Source organism: Sinohyriopsis cumingii, chromosome 2, assembly GCF_028554795.1.
Source record: "Sinohyriopsis cumingii isolate HCF-2022 chromosome 2, ASM2855479v2, whole genome shotgun sequence".
Taxonomy (NCBI): Eukaryota; Metazoa; Mollusca; class Bivalvia; order Unionida; family Unionidae; genus Sinohyriopsis; species Sinohyriopsis cumingii.
Genome location: NC_142962.1, coordinates 4,612,395 through 4,636,184, shown reverse-complemented (window position 1 = coordinate 4,636,184; position 23,790 = coordinate 4,612,395). Strand labels below are relative to the sequence as shown.

General features: G+C 34.2%; 1 protein-coding gene across 1 annotated transcript in view; it reads left to right on the top strand.

The window, feature by feature from the left end:
- The first annotated feature begins 1,363 nt into the window (after positions 1 to 1,363).
- LOC149804259 (metalloprotease mig-17-like) overlaps positions 1,364 to 23,790 on the top strand; it is a 76,359-nt gene continuing 53,932 nt past the window's right edge. Inside the window, exon 1 of the mRNA XM_089932078.1 lies at positions 1,364 to 1,591. Coding sequence (XP_089788204.1) covers positions 1,364 to 1,591 — 228 coding nt within the window. The remainder of the gene's footprint in view (positions 1,592 to 23,790) is intronic.

The window sequence follows — 23,790 nt, the reverse complement described above, 5'->3', positions numbered from 1 at the left end:
AACTGAGAAAAAGTCTAATTGTTCTCGTTTCGAAAACAAGGAGATGAAGAAACACATACGAACTGAACAACCAATACATAATGAACACACTAACTTAGGCGAAGACAAGCAACAAGCACAAATATCATCTAAACGAAACAAAAAACGGAACAGCTGCTTCAAGACGGTTAAGCGATATATATATATATATATATATATATATATATAGAGAGAGAGAGAGAGAGAGAGAGAGAGAGAGAGAGAGAGAGAGAGAACAATCTTCGTTAATATTTAATTATTCAGCGTAGAGAATATGTATTAACAGACACATTGCCTAGGAGTGGCGAAGGCAAAATATCCTCATCGCACACAAACACACATAAACATGCATACGCACGCAAACAGAAGCACCCTTCCTTCTTTAATAAGAAATAGTGTTTACACTTAAGATTGCCAATACGTCAGTATATATTTCTCTAGATATTCTTTTGGTCGTTGTATTCATATTGTTATTCTTGTATTGTTACATTTTGCAGAGTAAGTATGTAACTCAAAAGTATAACCCTAGAAACATTTCGTACGTCTAAGCAAACTCTATTTTATATGTGAGGTACAAAATTACTCGGTAAAATTTTAAAGTATAATTCAAAGGTACTTACAAAGAAAGGCTTCAACGGTAACTATGACGATAAAAACGGCCGATTTAGCAACAAGAACACAATTACCGAAAGGGTATCCGTCTTTAAATATACCAATACATATATTTTGCCCATTTTGAAAAAAAAACTGGGGTATGCGCATTTACGTCCGTGTGTGTGCATGTTAGAAAGAGAAATATCGCCGAGCGACAACTAAATGAATGCACAGAACTGAAATTACTTGTTGACAGAAACGTCCAAGTCACACATTCATGTAATTGACACTCCTTTCATATGATTATGAATAAACTTAGATTATATGCTATTAGATTGTATCAATAATACACCTTTTTAATGCAGGAATCGAATCAAAATAATTATTTTGAACAATCTCTGTGTCTTTCTCCATCGTTCTTTCTCTGTCTCTATCTATATCACTGTCCCTCTATCTCACACACATTTCAAAGATTTTTTCAATACCAAATTTAAGTTACTTTATATACTTTACTGAAATTACTGGGAAAATGACCGACGGTGTACTTTCTTTTCCGAAGTGTTAATCTATAAAACATTACTAGTTAATTAATTAATATTTCCAATATCAACCGACATAAAATCAATGACTGCCGAATACTTTATGTTTATATCATTCATTCCTTTGTTCCTTTGTTTGTTTTCGGACTGAACATTATCCGCTTTTGGATTTGTTTGTCTTTTCATTTTCTACAGTACCTAACGAGTCGGAAATGGTGTGGCTGAAAGATGTGACTGCAAGTTTTCAGACAGACAAACGGAAATTCAGTGATCCTGACCTCCCTGATAATGTCACTTTCCAACTCAGAGGCGGGGCACGGTCTCTTGTTTTAAACCTGAAGAGGAATCATGGGATTAATCCAAATGCTGATGTCTATTTTGTGCGAAAATCGAATGACGGTCGATCCCATCTGGAGAAAGCACTACATTTGGAAAAGGAGGTAAAAGTTCAACATATTATCGCAGATAGAGTTATGAGATTTAAATTAATAATCACCCATTTGAATCGCCGTTAGTTGTTTGTACTAAGTCGAACTTCTCTGCCTACCATGCTTACGGTTTATTAGTCACCCTTATCCAACTCTTCACCAAAATAATAGTTTCTACCAACATTTTCTGCTTGATGTCATTTGTATTTTTATGTCCTAATGACATTGGTTGTTCGTCATTTCTTCAATACCTCTCTACGTATGAATGAAAGAGCTTATCAATAATAGCGGTAAAGTGGGTGAACAAACCTTTTGCTCCAACGCAATTTGTGAGAAAAAAAAAAACATAACGCTTCCTATGAAAACGAAGAAACGAAGGTCCATAACGTCAAACCAAAGCGTTAACTTACCAAGAGTGTGTCTAATTGGGTTAGGTTTTTTGTGTTACTTTATCTTTGTCGTTCGTGTTTGTCAAAATTTGTATGCACGTTTTATTTACCCACCGGACGTTTCATTGAGGCCGCACCCTCTCTGCTGCTATAATTAGATCCGTCTTTCATCAAAATATTATATCAATAATGGAATCTTACACTAAGAGATTAGCTAAAGAAAGATTAGAAGCAATCAGAAGATATATTCCCGTTCGTAACGCACGCATTAAAAACAACACGAACTACCAGAAGCACAAGTTGCATATGCAAAAGATAAGGAAAAAGAGTTTAAACATATTACAAAAGTTACTGAAAGAATTGCAGGAGCTACAGAAGTTCTTCTTCTGGCATTAAAACAACTGCTAAGCAAACTGAAAATACAGCAAGAAGAACTAAACAGACAAGAAAGGTTTTACGAGTTATTCCAACCAAATTAGCTGCTGCTCAGCCTTCTGCTGTAAGTGAATAAATACCTGAAGGTATTAGCGAACAAAATAAGATCTTGCACCCTAACCTCAAGTAAAAAAAGAAAATATTGAATTGATTCTAACATTTGGAGATGACTTTATTGCAGAACTTAAAAATATTAAAGAAAAAGATTTGCCTAGGAAGACATTGGAGGGTGTTTTTGACAAGACTACATTTTTAAAAACTGTTTATTGTTGTTGTAGTTGTAGGGTTTAACGCCATTTTTCAGCACACGGTAGGCTATACATGGCGGCCAGTATTAATGGTGAAAGAAGAACCCGGGAAATCCCTGGAAAGAACCACCGACCCACGAGAATCTACTGATCTAACATGGCAGTGATCCGTAACGGAGAGCGCGTTAGACCACTCGGTTACTTCGGGCAGCAAAAACCTGATTATGCTACTGTAACTGATGATAATTTCATTAAGTGCGTATATCGTATATATTACAACAAAAAACGAGCTAGATATAATGATCTAAAATATAGACGTTTTGTTAGTGAAATAAAAGGACTTTAATATAAGGCACTGGAACGAGAACCTCCCCTGCCATGTTATATTAACTCCCTTCACCGCAGCAACAAATAGAACGACAACAACGAAATAAACAACTACTCAGTTTCCTAAACCTGAACCTGAAATGGAAAAACAAAAACAACCAGAAACTGAAGTGGCTCTTAAAGATACATTTACGACCAAGGGTTTTAGTACTATTGCGAATGCAAGAACAGTTCAAGCCTATAATATTGCTGCAAATTATGATGATATAGAGAAATATATAAAAACGGAACATGTTAAATCTTTGACAAAAGATGATTGGGCTAGAGTTGTATATTTCATCTTTATTAATCAATGTTTTCTCAGAGCTTATGAAACTGTTTTTTACAAATTTAGAAATGAAGTAAGAAACAAAGAAGAACAGCGACTGCAACGAGAAAATGTAAATGTTCTTACTGAACTGTTTAAGAAACCTACAAAAACCGGAAGTTGATCATGAATTTGTCCTGACAGTGTTCTTGCCGATGTTGACCCACTAGAAATTATGACCGGACGAAAATGCGCATTAAATAATTCTCCAGAAATTATTAATGAAATATCTTATATTTGCCGAAGATTATTTACATGTGGTGTTAAGGATCGTAAGATGTATCATTCTCTCATCAATGAAATTGCTGAAGATTATTACAGCGACTGAAAACAATTATTTAATCAACATGTAATTTAAAAATGAGCATACATAATGCTCAAGGTGGGCTTGTAGTAGTTAGGGTAGTAAACTCACGATTGCCAAAGCGATTTGCGGAGATGGACTTGGTGATGTTGTTCAAGGTTTATTTAAGAGAATAGCTCCAAAATCAATGCCGATTGCAAAACAATTAGGAATGAAAGCTAATGAAACTATCCGTGATAAAAGTATTGGTGCTGTTTGTAATGTTGTCGGTAAAGCATTTTCATCGATCAAAGAAATATTAGCCCGATTAGTACGAAGAAAACCAGAACCAGTACAATTGCCCAGCACTGAAGTTATGCCTGCAAATATCAGTAAAATATTTAATCAAGCTGCAAATCAAAACCCAGCACATTTGGCTGGAAATGAAGTTGTTCCTTGGTAGTGTTGGATTTGCTGGTCATAAATTATCAGACAAAGTAATAGGGAAAGGGATAAAAAAAATGAGGGAAAGGCCCAACATTATCAGGAACTCCTTGTCGATACAGAAAAGGTCTGAGACTTCCAGGAACAGGTCGTTGATCAGTTCGATGCCAAAGTTTGATTTACTTGATGCTGCTAAAGCATTAAATATAAAAAAATTGAGAGTTGATTTTATGCGTGATCAGTTACCTTTCAAACCAAACAATATTGAAACCGGTATCATCAAGCTTGATAATAGTTTTGGTTCACACTGGATGGCATACGCAATTGATCCACATGGAATTGTTTACTTTCGTTTCGTATGGGTTGACTCCAACAAAAGGATTTTTAAATTACGTAAACACAATAAAAACTTCAGTCTGGTATTCAACATTATGAACACAAGCAATAACAGATCCTCAAATATGTGGCCGTGAAGTAATTTCTGTACTCAGTGTTATATCTTCATCAATATTACCACATCATAAAGTCGTGCACGATTATACAAGTGGACTCCTCGTTATAAACAGATCTTAAAGTATAATGGTGTATATTTAAGGAAGATCTTCTTCTAAACAAAAACAAAAAAACTGACGGAATAACTCATGAAAATATAAATAAACAGGTTAGTGAGGAAATATCTGAATTATTAAATCTTGCAAATGTAGATCTAAACGAAGTTGTTTTATTTCAAGATAAACAAGGAAAATTAAAACAAGTAACGTGTCGTTGCAAGATCTGATTGTTAGACTTAACGGAGTAGCTTAAAATGCCGTAGCTGTGTTGATAGTAATGGAAACATTAAACCCGATGTTACTATGTGTACGATATCAAATAATATTCTTGGTTGAGTACTTAAAATCGACGATACAATGACTGGTTCTCCCAATATGAATAATAATAAAATTACTGATCTTGGAGAACCAGAATCAGACAATGACACTGTAACGAAGAAATATATCGATAATGCTAACCTTCCAATGATAAACTCATTAGGTTCAGTTAATAATGAAATGGCGTCATTTAAAACTGATCCTTCTAATCATGTACAATTGTTTATAAAGTTTCTTAGAAACATAAATAGATCCATTAATGAATTTTTTGGAAGCCCACCAGTCGTTGAAATTAAAATAGTTGACATAAAGCAAATTAGTGACAGTTCAGTAGCATCTATACAAGCAGTCACGAGTCAATAAAACCATTAAACATAGCGCTCAGCTTACCGGTATATACAGGCTCTCAGTACTTGGTGTTACAGCATTTATATTATCTACCACAATTTTTCGGCGCTATCCAATAACTGGATCTTCTTGATCTATGTTACTGATGTTGGAACAAAACAACAAGGAAACATTTACTGTGGAACTCGAAGAAAGTTGAAATCTCCAAGAATAATTTTTTATTGCTATCCGACCTACTTAAAATATAACGAGCTCCCCAATGAACGTTCACAGTTTTAGATACAATCAAGCACTTGAATGGCAAAGGCAAACAAAACTAAAATACATCATCGACGAAAATACAGTAAAAGTACAAAAATATCAAAGACGTATAGTTGTCATGGACACAATTCTATATGCTGCTACTGCTCTTATTGCGGAAATGGCGTATTAATAACACCAATGACAATGATATCGCCAGCATTTGTAACAGTTTGTGTTTCGGCTGAAACAACAATTGCCATTATCCTTAACATCATTGCAAAAAAAATGCACGTGTTCAAACACAAAATTGCATGATTATATAATAAAATTACACACAGCGACGGTAGCATATTCTAAATTATCCTCGTTATTTTAAACAAGTCTTCGTGATGGAAAAAAATATCAGATTTTGAGTTTACGTAGATGATTAAAATCTACAAGTAATGACTTTGATAGAATCCATGGTTGATTTAGAAAATCAGGATTTAATACAAAAATTGACAAATCCACTGACGTCGTCAGGCGAGCTACTTCAGCAGATTATCGGTAACACAACTCAAAAACAACGATGATATCGGTAAGCACAACTAATCCTGAATTTTATGTTAACTTTCCGACTGTAATTCCAGCAAAAGAAATAGCGCTAGCACGATTACATTAATATCATAGTTGACCAGATATCAGGTATATATATATATATATATATATATATATATATATATATATATATATATATATATATATATATATATATATATATATATATATATATCTTAATTCTAAGGTTAAGACATGATCACCAAATAATGCCATGACAATGATTGTCAGGAATACAACATAGGGTCATGATACTAGTTAATTCAGGAACACCACATAGTGTGATAATGGTTCAGTTATGGCAATGGTTTAGTCAGGAATATCACATAGTGCCATGCTATTTTCATGGTGTTCAGTTATCATAATGGTTCAGTCATGACAATGGTTCAGTCAGGAAATTCACATAGTGTCCATGTATATAATCTTAATTCTAAGGACAGCACAATACATCTACGGGAACATTCTCTACGTTCAACAGATTTTTGCGCAATCACCCCCATAATTAACCCCGAGAGAGTGCAAAAGATCACCCACGACGTGGTGACGTGGTGGGGAAGTTGTATTGTTTCTGTTGAAGTTAGAGCTTTGGAGTGGACCCCCACTTTTAATGAAAAGTTGCGAAATGTCGCCACTATTGACAGTTGTCAGTCACAGGATTTGATCGTTGCACCTCGAGTATGAGAATCAGATAGACGTTTCATGAATTATTATAAAGGTAACTATGCTGGATTGACGCAGATGAATATTATACAGTAATGAATAAAATTACTGCGTGGAGTTATTTGTTTCAAAACACAGTTTTAAAACAATTGGCATGCATATTTCTGCCCTTGACTCTGTCAAGGTAAAGATACATGTAGGTCTGTATACTGCTTACCTAGAAGTATAAAATAATTAACTTAACTGTTTTGTAAATGTAATGGCGAGTGCAACCACTGTTGTGCATTGATTTTATCGATAAATTAGAAACCGTAAATATCCTCCTACTAATTTGAACTACACAAAATTATATTACTTCACTGATACTAATTATCACACAGATTGTTAAAATTACTGAATACTTGTATATAATTAGTTACGATAATAAAAAATTAAGCACTACCGGCGAAAGATATGCTACAGAGTTATCTCCCTTCTTGAGATTAATACGTAGTAACAACCAAAGTAACTTCTGAATTACTCTACCGGAGTTTCCTCGCTTCAACAGTAATGAAAATTTATCTTTCGTTTATATTTCTTAGTGAAAGTCTATCTGGTAATATTATTTGCAACAAGGTATATTGAATACCTGCAAATATCAAAATATCTGCCACCTGCATATGTCGATTGAAATTAAATTTTCCCCTGTCTCTACATTTGAAGATAAAACTGATTTGACTATCTTATCATTACAGCCAGTATTAACAGATCTACAATATTGGCTCTGAGTAATGGCTCGTAAATTATCTAAAGCGTTGTTGAGTTTTTACCCATTAATATGATCGATCCCAAGGCCGTCTTCGATTAATCCATGACAACATTCATATATAACTTATGACAGAAATGCATATTATTTCCCACTACTTTGAATCTGAGATATCCAAATTTATTAACATTACCGACTGGTTTTTTTAGACGACAGTGTCATGTAATACTATCACGAGATGCTTCATAAACTGTGATGATTGGATGTTTCACTAATTCCTTTTGTTCCATTTATATATAAATATCTTTTGTTTCAATAATTATTTGTCTAAATTATTATTTTGAACATCTAGTAAGATAACCTTTCACATGTTTTATAACCTTATTATTGTCAGTGTCATTTTGTTAACATATTATCTTTTCAGCTCTCTAAATTTTATCGCCACATTACACACACAGCTGCGTGTTTTCTCTAACCCCAACACAACATTTCAAACACGGTTTAGTTCCTAAACACCCCTCTGCACACATTGTAAAAGATATCTGAATAAATCGTTTACACAAGATTTGTCGCAAGGAGTTGTAGAGCCTATAATAAGCCATTACAATTTGTTCTTTGTTTGAATCATTATAAATATATATATATATATATATATATATATATATATATATATATATATATATATATATATATATATATATATATATATATGGGGGTCTGTGTGTGTGTGGGGGGGGTGAATTTAAATATATACTTGTCTTACTTATAATTTGGATGAGATATTATCCGCGATTAAGATTAAGCTTTCAAACGATAAATTCAATCTTGACAGAATAACCTCTGACTTACCGATACAAGATTTGATTCATCCGACGAATACAAATTAGATTAATATTATTCATGACACCAAGAAAGAATTTAGCAACAATGGTGCATGCCAAGTGGGGTCAGCATTTAATATCATGCACAGTACCGATGCTATAATGAACGACCAACAGCGGCAACGATTATTAATTATCTCGACAATCGAAGATATTTTTTCAGAGTAAAGTTTATTGTATTAGCAGAATCAGACAATAAAACTTGGATAATCAATGACAAACAAGATCCTGTCCTTCATAATGAAAAACAAATTATTAAATTACCGTATTAAACCACAATTACAGACTAGGACCTGGTATTGACAAACCATATTATGAAAGAGCGTATCATGTAACCACGGCTATTTATTGAATTTGTCCGCTGAATGATAAACCCAGCGTAACAGTATAAAATGGATGCAATTTTCAAAAATAAATTGTGTAGTCAAACGAGTAACGGGACAATTTATAAAACGCGCCACATGTAAATGGGTTAACGGATAAAATACGTAAAATAATAAACGAGTTAAAGATACTGGAGCATCTGTCAATGAAGTATCTGAGCTACGAAAGAAATTATAATTCCCGATAAGAGTAAGAACAATAACTGCAGAGATTTTATACAAATCAAACTATAAATCGAAAGCTTCGATTTAAATTATTTGACTAATGCATGAACAAGATTTCCAAGAAATCGAATTCTTAAATTTTACCAATGGGATACATTTGATTTTATTAACGAAATAAGTCAGAACGATCCTGTATCCGTGTGGCTGTTTGAAAGTTCAGATAATGGAAACTATGATCAATTTTTACGGCCTAATGGAGATATTTATCGTACCGAATCTCTCGATGAAGAAATGAAAAGCATGCGTTGAAATATACCCATGACGACGTTGAACAGTTATTGAGCAATTGTCTTACCGTTCCGTCACTTGCTGCTCATTTTGCTAGAGAAAAAAAATTCGTGGACACCAATTTTCTTGAAGATATACAACGCAGTTGTGCAGAATACGGACACTGTGAATTATGGAATATTAATTACTATTATAGGGATGTTATTTCAGTTGTCATGGCTGAATGTTATACCGTAAGTGTCCTCGGAATGGGAGAGTGTTCTAAGTGTTTTGAGCGAGTTGGACATCCCACACACGAGATGACCAGAGTATCGATAAATGGACCGTTACCAGATTTTGATTTGACTGGATTCGCTTGTATCGAATTATTAAAAATTATCTTAAGATATTATATTATCTAATATTTCATATATCTTGAATCTCCATAGCAATATGAACGATGACAATCAGGAATCTGATTTACAAATTCAACAATTGCCTCAAAAGCCTCAAGCTATGTATGCATGTACGCATGTTTGTATTAAACATTTTCTAACCTGTATAATATTGAATTCGTACTCTGCGGAGATTTAAACCCAGGTCCGCGGGTAAACTGCACCAATCACATTGTCTGCACACACCAGCCCATAGTCCATCACGACTAAGTCCACATCACCAAAATTGACGCTACTTAATCGGTGTTATATGCACTCGTGTGTAGCAGACACACTGGCATGACAACCCAATAATTAATTCTCATCTATCTACACAATCATTCCGGATTCCTATGAAAGAAATCAATGTATATAGAATTAATTATAGAGAATAATAAAAATACACCAGAAAGAACGGAAAGTGCTATCCCAAGATTCTATACAAGAATGCGTGATAATAGTAGGCAGAAGTAATATTTAATACAAATAACACTATCATACAGGTTAGGGAATTTTTAATTCATACTCTACGGAGATTGGAACCAACATCCGCAGGTAAACGGCACCCATCTCCTTGAATGTACACACACGCCCATATTCCCTCACGACTACGCAAACTTCAGCAAAAATGATTCCACTCGTTCGGTGTTATATGCACTCGTGCTTAGCAGACACAATCATATGACGAAACTAATAATTATTTCTCATCTATATGTACAGTCATTCCGGATTCCTATACAAGAAATCAATAATATAACTAATTATAGAGAACTATAAATATACACCAGACGATATATTTATATATGTGTGTGTGCGTGCGTGCGTGTGTGTGTGTGTGTGTGTGTGGACTGTGTGTGCGTGTATGCAATGTATGGATGGATAGATGATTGGATGGATGGATGGATGGATGGATGAATGGATGGACGGATTTTTATGACTTGGTCTTAATGGTACTGTTATAACTTAATTGATATCTTCTGACATTTGAAGCCTGTGTAAGTAATTATTTCCCAAGTGCAGTGCAATCAAAGCTCATTACTGCCTAAAATTATCGTCGCTTTCAGGGACGTTTATGACGGGTAAGAGAGCCAAATTAATAATCAAATGATGATATTCTTATAGTTTTCAGGAATTTGTTTTTGTTAGCATTATGTGTACCGTTTATTCTAGAGTGTAAGGAATCATTATCCTTATCATTACCGTACAGCGGACGTCGTTTCTTTAGATGCTTATATGTACTATGTTTGTGCCTTCACCATCGAATGTGCAATCTGAGGTTCCCGACCTTAATGGTTCCTCTGACAATTACATCTATGATATGAGAGTCGTTTGTGTATCTTTGAAAGGCAGATATATATCCATGGAGTTTACCTGCAATTTAGATGCGCTGTTTGATAACTGTTTCGATACCGGCTGTGCTGTAGGCTAAGTGGAGATTGTTTAAATGCGTCAGATACATCGATGTTGTGCCATTGTTGTGTTTCTGCCGTCATCATGGTATGTGGACTGGTCGTGTGACATGTGGTCTTAACTCAGTTGATCTCGATGCTGCAATGGTTGCTTTCCCTGCATGATGCCCAACTTATGTAATATCCAATAGAGTAGAGCATGATCAATAACGGCATTACTTGATTAACTTCGACGTGATTCGTCTATTCCTTTGGTGACTTAAAAGATGTCCTGGCTTATACTACATCCCAAATGAACGTGGCTGTTAATATTGAAACATTACGAAGATTTACTAGCGAAGCAGCAAACGGTATCGACAAGGAAGGAATCTTTTGCTCTTGACTAAAAGTCAAATGGCTGCTCAGTCGCCCGAATAAAAATCAACATTTTAGGCAAAGAGAGCTATCCAGATTCGTTGAGTGAAATTCTTGCAGGTCTGCATTAGTGTGCTAACCATATGGATGCTGGGCAATGGTTCATCTCCCTTGTGTAAGGTAGATCTGTTTATTTATTTGTCATACCATTCATCGGTCCCACAATTCCTCACTCTGTTTATGAAAATATTGTCGAGCGTATTTCCGGATAAAGACGGCATGGTAAGACCACATTACTTGCTGCAGTCTCGCTAACTTGTCTCTCTTTTATAGCAGCACACGAAAATTCTCTACATCTGACATTTCGATCGTTAAACATACAATAGCCTCGTTAGCAGCTTAATACAGCTCTCGCCTACTGTTTACTGTAGTTCGCTTATATTTCGGCATATCGCGTTTCATGTTTGTAAAATGCTGCTTCTATTTCAATCTCCGTTGGAGGACTAAACTGTATGCTCTGTCATGATACAGCTAGACTGGTGGCGTTCTCGAGCTCTGACATGGGGTGGCGAGATGCCTCTTAAGCAGTCGAAGATTTTTTCTATTGCTAAGTGCCGATCCAGAACACTGTCTGAATAAGTCCTTGATTTTAGCAACAGTGTCTCTGCTACAGCATCTGGTTAAACCCTTTTCTCTGTAACCTGCAATTAGCCCAGCTTTGTTTTTCCAATGCTTGTTGTTTATTGCAGATCATGTTGAGATTGCAATAGGCTGCTAAACTACCTTGGAGTATGGTAACTGTTCTTGACTAAATGACATCCAGCGTCCTGCTCGAGATTCAGCAGTCTTTTTCACCACTATTTACTTAGCACAAATGTAGTTTGCCTATGTTGTTCATTACATTCGTCAAACACAGCTTGTAATTGCATTCATTTTCGGAATCCGATCTGGACGTATAATACACAGTGGCGAAGGAAGTTTTCAGATCGTTTTGTAAACTTATTAGGCAACATCTCAGTTAGATTGACATCATAGCAATGAAGCATTAAATTCAAAGGAGCGGAAGACCCAGCAGATTAAGAATAACTTTCAATTTATGTTTAAGAGAACGAGATTAATATCTGTACTTGTTGATCTTCATTTAAAATACACGCTTGTGTTGAATTTATGGTCGCTTGAACGAGGTGTCAACGAATTATCAGGTTCCTCTCGTATAGATATGTCAATCTTATTCCACTTCCGTATGGGCTATTTTCATTTGACCACATGCATAGTGACTTCCAATATCTGATTTAAACCATCTCGCTCAACGTCATTTGTTGTATACGACAATGCTACCGACATGTCCTGTGCTTATTTATAGTCATGAAAGAAAAATCGTGCGAGACAAGCATGACCACTCAGCCAAGTCTCGGCTCGTCGTGGTCGCCCGTCTGACCACAGAATTATGTACCTTCTTGCAGACCCAATATTGTAAAGTCCATGCATTCAAGTTCCATTGCTAGCGTTCTCGAAGCACCACATTCTAACAGTGCTCTGACAGTTAAAGTTCCAATATGGACAATGGTACATGCTATGTATATTTGATTTAGTCATATCTGATTTAATATATATATATATATATATATATATATATATATATATATATATATATATATATATATATATATATATATATATATATATATATATATATATATATATATATATATATATATATAAATTTAATTGATTGTTTGTCAGTTTAAAATTTTATTTATTTTTCATTACATGCTATGATAATGTAAATTTATTTACTGGAGATGATACTTTTTCCAGGAAATAGTTTGACCTTGACTGATCCTTTTATAAACACCAGGTGTTGACCTAGCTTCTGACCTTGATTCAGAATTAGTAACAACCTCGTAAATATGTTCTATTTTTATTTTAAAATAATTGGTTGTTGTCGAGGTCATAGTAGGACTACGTGTGTACGATGTAAAGAATTTCTTTTAATTTATTTCTTAGCGTAAAGTGATTGGTTTTCGTCAGGGCCACACTGGGTGTACGTCTATTTTAGCAAGTAAATAATTTCGACGAGGTTTTGAAACATGTCCTTTTGTGTTTTCGAATATGATATAAACTTTCTTTTGGAGAGATATTCTGAGTTGAGGCTATTACACTGGAAAGTAACTGTTGTGCCGTTTGGAGTTATTTAAAATTACTTGGAATCAAAATGATTATTTGTTCCTGGTAAATACGTGTGTTCTTATGAAATGCTTGAACAAGGACAGCTTTCATAAAAATTGATTCAGTTTTCCAAAACCGGAGTGATTTTTCTTGTTTCTACAGATTATATCATACGTCATCGTTTTCCATTTTTGATTATTCGTCGGGACTCGAACTTGAACCATTAGAACATTTCATTATTAGGACTCCCAAAATTTTATTCCTGTATTATTCTTGGATCATTTCTGGCTTTGATGCTTGAAACCGTAAGTTCATATCTTTTCAATTTAACAAAATTTTCCAGGGAAATAAATTATTATATTTTTGTCAAAGCTTGTTGTTTTCACTCCTTTTAGTGTTACTGTTTATTCGAGCCTAAACACGTAACATACCTAAGGACCATCGATGCTTACACTCTTTTCACTGCAACTACAGTAAGGCACTTATCTGTGCAGACTGGTGACGGTACAGGCGCGGCATTGCTTGATTGAATGCGTGACCATCGAGCTAGATGACGTTATCTTTAGCACAAGTCATGTACATTCCCCTAGTTTTGCTTACCAGGCAAAAAATGGTAGGGATAAAGACGATATGTTGCACTTTACTCCTCTCACCCTGTCGACCTATATTCACTTCTAGCAATTATCTGACTCTAGAGGCGCTAGCTATGTAAAATTGTTACGACCTGGCTGCTGGCTGTTGCGAAACGAGGGCAGGAATGTGTGCATTAAGAATTCCGAGACCCCATTGATCTTAACCTTACACTCCAAATGCATGTAATGACTCAAGACTCAATAGATATAAAAAATACAAATTTTAAAGAGTCTATTTAGTAAATACATTCAATCTCTATTCAATACAACATTGCGTAATGTTGAACATAGTTGTTCGAACGAATTGGCATTTAGCATATTAGCTCATAAAAAGAAAGTCCACTGACTATTTGTAAAAGAGTCATTGTTTCTCTGACCGTTCTTGTACTCATTTGCTTCTTCATTTCTTATCACTTATATTTCTTTCTTCCCACTTTATTTCCTTCTCCCCACTTATATTGTTTTCATCTCACTTCATTTCATTTCTTACATCTTCTGTCTCCAAGTAGATCCTGTGATGACATATTGAAAGAGTCTTTTCGAATCTCTCAAATACCAAATTCAAAGTTCTTTAACGAGTTAATCCGATTCAACGGATGACTCGAAGTCCTTTCTCCATTTGTATCCACTTCCACCATCCCGGTTCCTTGAACCTTAAAGTCGTTGTTTACATATCTATCTCTCTCTCTCTGAATGATCTAGTGCAATGCCGAATTGAAAGAAGTATCCAACGCATCCTCCGCCCACCCTTTTCCGTGTTTCCCTTCTAGCCTACTTTTTCTGGTTGATATCCTCTTGAATTTATTGAAGAACAAAGCACTACGTGGTCCTTGAAGTATTTTGGAGACTGACGATTACATAACACATATGTAGGGACCCCTAATATGTTAATCTGTATGAGGTTTCAAAATCAACATGCTTTTTATATAGACACATAACACTCCTTTGGACATGAGTATCTTATTCCACCATTCAAAAGAATGTGTGGCACCAGAGCCTCGTTTCGCTGCTGTCCGTCCCACTACGGCGGTAATGTCAGGTTGCACATTAGAGGGTACAGGTGTGTGGCATAGGCACAGGAGATGACTAAACTTGTGTCACCACTGTATACGTCAAATATAACAAATATACAATCTCAGCAAGTTCAGTCATTATCAAAGTTCACGTGGAACTATTTCTGACAAACTAATAGAAAATGTCATATACTTTTTGTTTGGGGAAAGATTTTCAACATTTTATATGACGGCGCCCCCTCATTGATATCATATATGTATACTAAAATTGTACATACATATACTTTGTATTATCTGTACATCATGATGGCAAGGCAAAGGCGAAGGAGAGTAAGAGTGTTCCGACGCTATGGTCATAGGTAACATAAATATGCAAAACCAACACGCATTATAAACACCTAACAAATACGTTAGTTATCAAAGTTATTTAAAAAAATGAAATTCAGTATTTTGAACTGAATCCAAAATAATCCTTACAAATTTCCATTTATATCAAAAGGAATCAAATGTTCATGCCCTCAAATACGGCTGTTCTAATAAAGCACATATTTAATCAGTCCATATCTGTAAACTCCAATTATCCATATCCAACTTTCATGCACTTTTACCTTTCCTTTTAAAGAAATATAGATAGTTTGAAATAATTACCTCCTGTTTCTCGTCAGATCTAAATTTACACCTCTTTGATTGAATAGGATCTGGCTTACTATCAGGATAGAAAGAATGGAGCATTCGTGACCGTCAGATGTGTCAGACGATCAAACGGAGAGTGTGACAGAGTCATCGTAAGTATCATCAATATGACATAGAAAGTATCATCAAATGGACAGTGACAGAGTCATCGTATGTATATTCTGAAATTAACAAGCATACAATGTACATACGAATTTGTTAGCTGTAAATCCTGAGGGCTCTGGTCGTTTATTATATGAACAACAACAAAAATAAATCCAGCTCTCACCATAGCCTGGATCTAGGTAAATATAGAATCTATGTTGGGATTTGGACCGAGACAAGGAAATCCCAGTCACGGGCTTTCATTATTTGTCTCCCCTCGAAGCTTACCGAGAGGGAGACATATCATGTATCCCCGCGACTGGGATTTCCTTGCCTCCGTGCAAAACCAAACGTAGATTCTTTTTCTCACTCCATAATTGCTGACAAAGTCAAAGAGAACTCACTTTTGCAATATAGTTCACGTGCAAACGTTTTCAAGCGGTGCATTAATACAACTATGTTTATGGGGGCTGTGTCGTGACCGTGTCATATAAAGTACACATTTTTATGTGTGAGCCAAAAGAATAACAACTTAAAACGTTGCATAGTATTTAGGTATTATCACATTTAATATATGGATGTTAAATGAAGTTAACAAAGTAGTTAATATTTATTACAAGAAAATGTTTCATTTTCATCAGTTCGAATTTAGAAACTTATATTGTAAATAATGAAATGATACTGGGCTCACACATATGTTGTAGTTTTATAGCCTATTACTATAAATAAAAGTTACATTTAGAATCAGAGTCCGTGCTTGGGTTATTCACGGGTAATTAGCGATCCGTGTCATTATTGTGTATAACTCTCCTTTTCTTTAGAGGATGTGAAACTGCTTGTGACATATTTCTCTTGTCCTTAGTATTGATTGTAAAATTAACCCCGTTTTATCAAATACCCTCCAAATATTGACCCTAGCGGAGAGTCAAGTGCTAAACTTTCAAGTTCACGGATTCTTTGAAAACTTATTTTTATGTTTTGGAAATTAGGCAAGTGCTACAATGAAATCTGCTTATGAATTTGCTTATGAATTAATGTGTTGACGGATACATGATTTCTTAACAAAATTGAAATAAAGCATGTTTGACATAACACGTTTTTGGCCGTTATTAAGTTTCCATAGTTGTTATGAGCGTTGGAATGCTATGAAGTGTATATGTCTATAGTCTATGTGCATCGATCAGTGTTTTCTGTCATAGTTCATTTCACATCGGATTGAGAAGTTTATCCTATCTGTAGCACAGTAAATTTTCGGGTCAGCGTCATTAAATGTAGATAACAGCATATACTTTGTTTCACACGATGTATTTAAAACTAGTTCGGTAACTTTAGCTACTTTTAATGTCGCTAACCTGAAAATGTGCTGAGCTAGGCTTTCATATAGGATCCACCTGACCACGCTATATGAAGCGAACTAGTATAATACCAAAAAAGCGACATCGTATGCGTGTGTCTTTGTTTCTCTCGAAATGCTTTTGTATAGTTTGTTTTCCAGGATGGATTGAAGGTACGTTACTATGTTTTTGTTATATATGTGTTGTTGTTGTTTAATGTCAGAACAGCTACGGCAGACAGAAGACAACAAGCTTTTGTTTTTTAAAAGTAGTTCTAAGCGTGTGGACACCTTGACTGAGACGACTGGTCTGATATGACTAGACTGAGATAGGAAAAGTAAGGTTAGCAAAATAGCTAGATTTCTGTCTCATGGAGGAGAAAAATAAATCTCAAAGATCCTTGTCAAACAATAACCTTTGATTTTGTGCAGGTCCAAGTAGTGGAGGGTAAAGTCCACTGCATAATAATCCAAAATAGTATAGAAAATAACAGATTCATGAAAGATGAGACATATGCAATTTACATTCGGCAGAATTATTTGATTTCTTCAAAGAATTAAGCCTAGCCTGAATTTATGTTTTAGTCAACGCCCTGTTGTACAGAGCATCTAAGCAAACTGAATACTTTTTTGTAAGTCAGCTAAGATATATTGTGGATCCTTATGCAAAAGACAAACAGATTTGTAATGTATTTCTTCATTTCAGACGAAGTGACTTAAAATTTGACGCCTATAATTTCGGTCCGAGGTTAACATTAAAGCGTATCAGTAGTTGGTTTACTGATTAGACAGTCAATGAGCTAGCTAAGTAATATATTCCAGAAAGTAAATTACGGTGATTCCTGACGTCCAAACTGTATCTACTGTTCATGGTATTGTAGGTCTGGTTGTTGGGATTGTTCACTTGTACACTTAATGTTTGCGACGTACTTTCCTCGTTATCCGTCAGGCATCCACCATCGTCTATTGTAGACTATTTCAATCAATCAATGCTAATTCGTCTTTAGAAATGTTTATTTTCTTCAGTATGTTCATTAACGTAAGTTCTCATTCTTAAGCTTTCATCTATATCACGATACAGAGTTATTCATTATTCAGATTGATGTATTAAGTTCAACATAACTTGTTTCTATTGATGTTGATTTAACGCTTCGTTACTATTAATTGATTTAGCTATATTCCTTACTGAAGATATTTATATACTGTAAGATTATTTACCTTTTTCTTTTCCTAGCTGTCTGTTGTGTACTGTCAAAAATTAGTCAATAGCTTTTTAAGTACCAGACAAAATATTCTTGTTGGTCGTTGTGAAGCTAATTATACGACTGCATTAGGCTTTGAATCACCACGCCAAGATATTCAACTGTGTTTCATTTCTTTAGGTTACCTACGTTTGCGTCTTACGAACATCTGCCAACAAATCCAGTAGTTTTATAGTTGGTATTTAAGTACAAGAAATAATGCTGTGACCTTGAACTTGCTCCATCTCTTACACTATCATTTCTCGTTTTAGAATTGTTCTTTATTTTCTTCATAACACACCTGAGTAGCTATCATACACATTCCTCCTCTAAAATCTGATTCCATCATTGAAACATAACATAATCTGTGAACAATTATAATTCGAAATTTATAATTTTCAAACTAGCACCTTGAGCTGGTCATAGTGCAGATAAAGTGTATGATCGGTTTTGCTTAAAATCCTTCATGCACCCCGATGTAAATTCTTCATATTAAGCATATATTAAATTATCGCTGTTAATATTGTAGCAGTGAAGGTCGCTAAGATCGTTTAGCTTGAAATGCTTCACGGCACTTACATATTGATAATCGCTTGAACTTAATTCTTGATTCGTTGACCTCTGGATCCTTTTCAGGTGGTAGCTCAATTTTTATTAATTTTTTATAATGACATAGTTCACGTGTATTTATATGTATTTATTCCAAAATGTTCTTAGATGACAAATATTTGTACTGTTCCATCACTTTGTCTACATTTATACTTTCACGCAAATTGCTCTATTGGTTAGCCCACTGACCATTATTTTTCTACACCCATAGTTATTCTTGTTTACAAAAACCTTGTTAGCCTATTTTTATGCATCCATCAAATATATATATATATATAGATATATACATACATCCATCCATCCATACATACATATATATATATATATATATATATATATATATATATATATATATATATATATATATATATATATATATATATATATAAATCCATATAATATGTATATATCCATATATATGTATATATCCATATATATGTATATATCTATATACCTATGTATGTATGTATATATATATATATATATATATATATATATATATATAGAGAGAGAGAGAGAGAGAGAGAGAGAGAGAGAGAGAGAGAGAGCAGTGTTTACAGTTCTATTTTTTCAAAACAAAACTAAAGCATTATAACAAACAAATATGTTTTACATTATGTCTTTAATAAAGAAAACGAGAACACATGTAAATCATAATGCATGCATAGCAGAATATACCTTCGATGGTTATGATGAAAAGTACATTTTAGAGGTGAACGGAATCTGTATTCTTTAGTATACTGATCATGATCTCTTACTGAGTAGTTGTTGATGGTTTTGCCTTTGTTCTTGTCAAAGCCTTTTCACATATTTGTTGTCTATGTTGGTTTCTAAACCTTTTCCACACATATGACATATACTTCTGCAAGTATTATGTTTTTTACTTTACTGCTGAATATAATTTCAGATATTTTAATTGGTCTTAGTTCTTCAGAAGCAGTCAATTCGGTTTCATAAAATGCATTAAAATACATTTCGATACACAAAGAATCTGTAAACGAAGGACTCTGTCTATGTGTGGTTTTTTAAAAAACTTTGCTATAATAGCTTTGTATCCAGTTGTTTGAGGTGTCTAATCAACAACGTCGGCTCTTCAGAAATCATGTGAGGTTTCGATGATTGTATGGTTGGTCTTGTTTCCGCTAACATCACATAACAGTTTATTGATTTTCGATTGAGGCTTTTATAAGCTAAATATGACATGTAATTACTGTGATAAGGTATTTTGGCATGTTATTTTAAAAAAAAATTATCAATTAATTTTTAACAATTTATATTCAAGGGGGGTCAAAGGGCCTATTCACAAGTATATCTACTGCTCATAATAATACTAGTAATAATAATAATAATAATTATTATAATAATAATAATAATAATAATAACAATGATAATAATTAAAGTAATAATAATAAAGATAATCTGAATATTCAAGTCCAAGTTGATCACCAATATTCACCGGAGGATTATTTTTATTATTTTATTCAGTGCACGATTTTTCTTCCTAGATCCGCTTAAAAATGGGACTGCCATTTTTCATTCCCCCTCCCCCCCGAGATTAATTTGTGCGATACGTGAGAATGTTGTTGTTATTACATTATTTGAGAAAGTGTCACATCACTGCAGTTGCAGCACCCGGAATTAAAGAAAATATATCTGAATTACGAGCGACTTCCTTGACTGAATTTAGGGAAGCACCTTTTAATTCGAGACTCTGTATTATATTTCAAGTTCGTTTGCACCTACCATTGTGTTTATTTCACCGAACGGTTTATGTCAAATATCTTCTTTAACCAACCATTTCCTACCTACACACTTTACTTAGATTGGAAGAATGGTCAAATTTATAATCAACGTCAGCATTGGTGATTCAATTTTGTTTCTGTATAATTGCATGTCATTTTCCTTACACCAGAAATCTAATCTAAGTTAGGCTATATGACAGAAGATCTCACTAATTGAATTTAGACTTTTGAAATCTGAGTCTATTTTCTACATTTGACCAGCAGTGATATATTAGATGGAAGAGAATTACATATATTATTTGCCTGGATACCACAGCAGAGAAATTATCAACATGCTTAGAAACACGATATATCGTGGCATTCTTGACATCAAAATCAAGATGATTCTAGTCCGCATGAAACGACGTCTATGTTTCTCAGCACATAGTGTTATTCTCATTTTATGACATTTTGATCATTTTTTTGTACTGTACTTCAATATATTCCATGTATTTCTTTTGCTTTCTTTGGGTGCCATTTATGGATGTGAGTTGTTATGTGTTATCTGCAAAGATGTCACTTTTGGATACCTTAGTGGTACCTGATATTTCATTAATTAAGATTAATAAGAACAATATACATAATTCTGACTTTGCCGAAAACCAGGTTTAACAATTATAGAATATTTATTTCTGCCTATACAAACATGCTGACTTAAGAAATTAAAATTATTTTAGGAGACATATATTGTGATTCGCAAATCAGTTAATAATCTTAGGTCAACTTGTACTAAACATGCCATATTTCATGTAGTCATCACATCTAATAATGTAAAACTGACATCTAAGCCTTTTGTTTACATGAATTGGGAAATTTATAAACACTGGATGCTCTTTGCAGAAAAATTAGTGGCATTCATTAAATAAAATTAAATTATGTTTTTCAAAGAATTCAGACAGTGACGATCAGAGCGATAGATGACAATTTCCTGAAAATCAATTTAAAGTTATTCATTTTTCTTAATACCTAGGATAACAGTGTGTTGAAAAAATGGTAATTGATGTGTGTGTGTGTGTGTGTGTGTGTGTGTGTGTGTGTGTGTGTGTGTACACCTAAGCGATAAATTAGATTTATCATATAACTTGAAAAAGCCGTTTTTTAAGGTCTTTAGTATCCTCAAAAAGCATATGTTAAACTTCAGTAAAGAATTATTTTAATTTAACGTCCCCATTTTCTTCGCTGATATAATAAATGTTAATGTTCATAATTATTATTTTCCTCTAGTGCTTGATTGTAGTTTCTCTTTCCTCTTCATATTCTTTTTACAGTCACAGCGTAAGAAACAATTATACAATCCTTTGGGCTCCACTAACACTATTGCTTAAACCTACCAGATAAATGGCTAATGGAAAACTAGAGACAGGGGAAAATATATCTGATTGACACACATAATTATATATAATTTTTCAACTAGAACGGAAATATACTAATAGATGGAAGAAATTACGATCTTCAACCAGCGAAGACTGACATCACATCGAGAGACTTGGTCGATGTTCCATATCTTCTTGGTACTCCATATGTTCTGCGTGATCAACCAAATGGCCAAATAGATATTTCAGTCACACATAAAGGTTTGTACGACTTTATCATATTTGGAGCATAAACTATGCATATATTTTGACATGTTAATTGCATTGTAACAATGGTAACTATATTTTCTTAACACAGCTACAGTAATAAAAGATATCAAGAGTATAAATACATATACATAATGATTCCATTCTTACTTTTACTTTGTTTGCAACGTGTTTTGGTTAGGTTCCCCCTCTTCATTTAAATTAGAGATGAAATCAAGGGAACTTCAGGAAACGTCAGTGTGAGTATAAATTTGTTCCTTTAACGAGGGAGCTTTGTTTTTATTCCCGCTGGATTTTGTTTTATTTGAAGATAGAACTCAGTCACATAATGCAGGAAAATAAAACTCATCTCACTTTTCTATATTGGTTCGTAATAAGGATTATCTCATCTTTCAGATGCAACAACATTCAATGCGGATCATGTAGAACAAGACGCTGCAGGCCTACTCCGACATTTTCCAAATGTGCAAAAGCAATTTCCTTTCCCAAATTCCATATTATTTTCTCAAAAAGGAGCAAATTTACATAATAGAGGTGAGAACAATTTAAGTTGATGTCATGATATTATTAGATATAAAGATGGATAGGTAACCCTGGATGAGAATGCCAAATTCAATTAACAATTGAATTTTGTTCCGTTTTATTAGATTGAATTAGAAATACAAATAAAGATACATTAATCTCTTAAAACATTATACCGTTTGAAGCCTGGAGCAACGTGTGTGTGATTTGGATTTTTAACGTAGCTTTAACAATTTTTCAGTCATATCGCTACGATGTCTGCAGTGTGGCATTTTATAGCTATGTCTAGCACTGGGGTATCATGCCTCTGACATGTAGCATCATGTCCCACCCAGTCACAATATTATGACACCAGGCCGACAAGTCCTAACACTAACCTCTTAATGCTGAGCGCCAAGCGAGGCAGCTGCTAGTATCATTTTTATAAGGCTTTGGTATGACGCGGTCGGGGCTCCATCGTTCTAATCATTTAGGCCACCGGAAAACTGGAAACATGCAAAGTGAATGTTTCTTTATCTGTTCACAGATATCCTAAAGCAGGTCTACTGTGTTGAGATCGCTGTAATGCTCGATTCAGGAATATGGGACTTGTAAGTGTTATCTATAAATAAAATCACCTGTTTTTAGGATAATTGTTTTTCTGTTTATGTATCTACATCCTCACATATGTCTACCAATAACTACTTTCCTACATATTTACCCTACT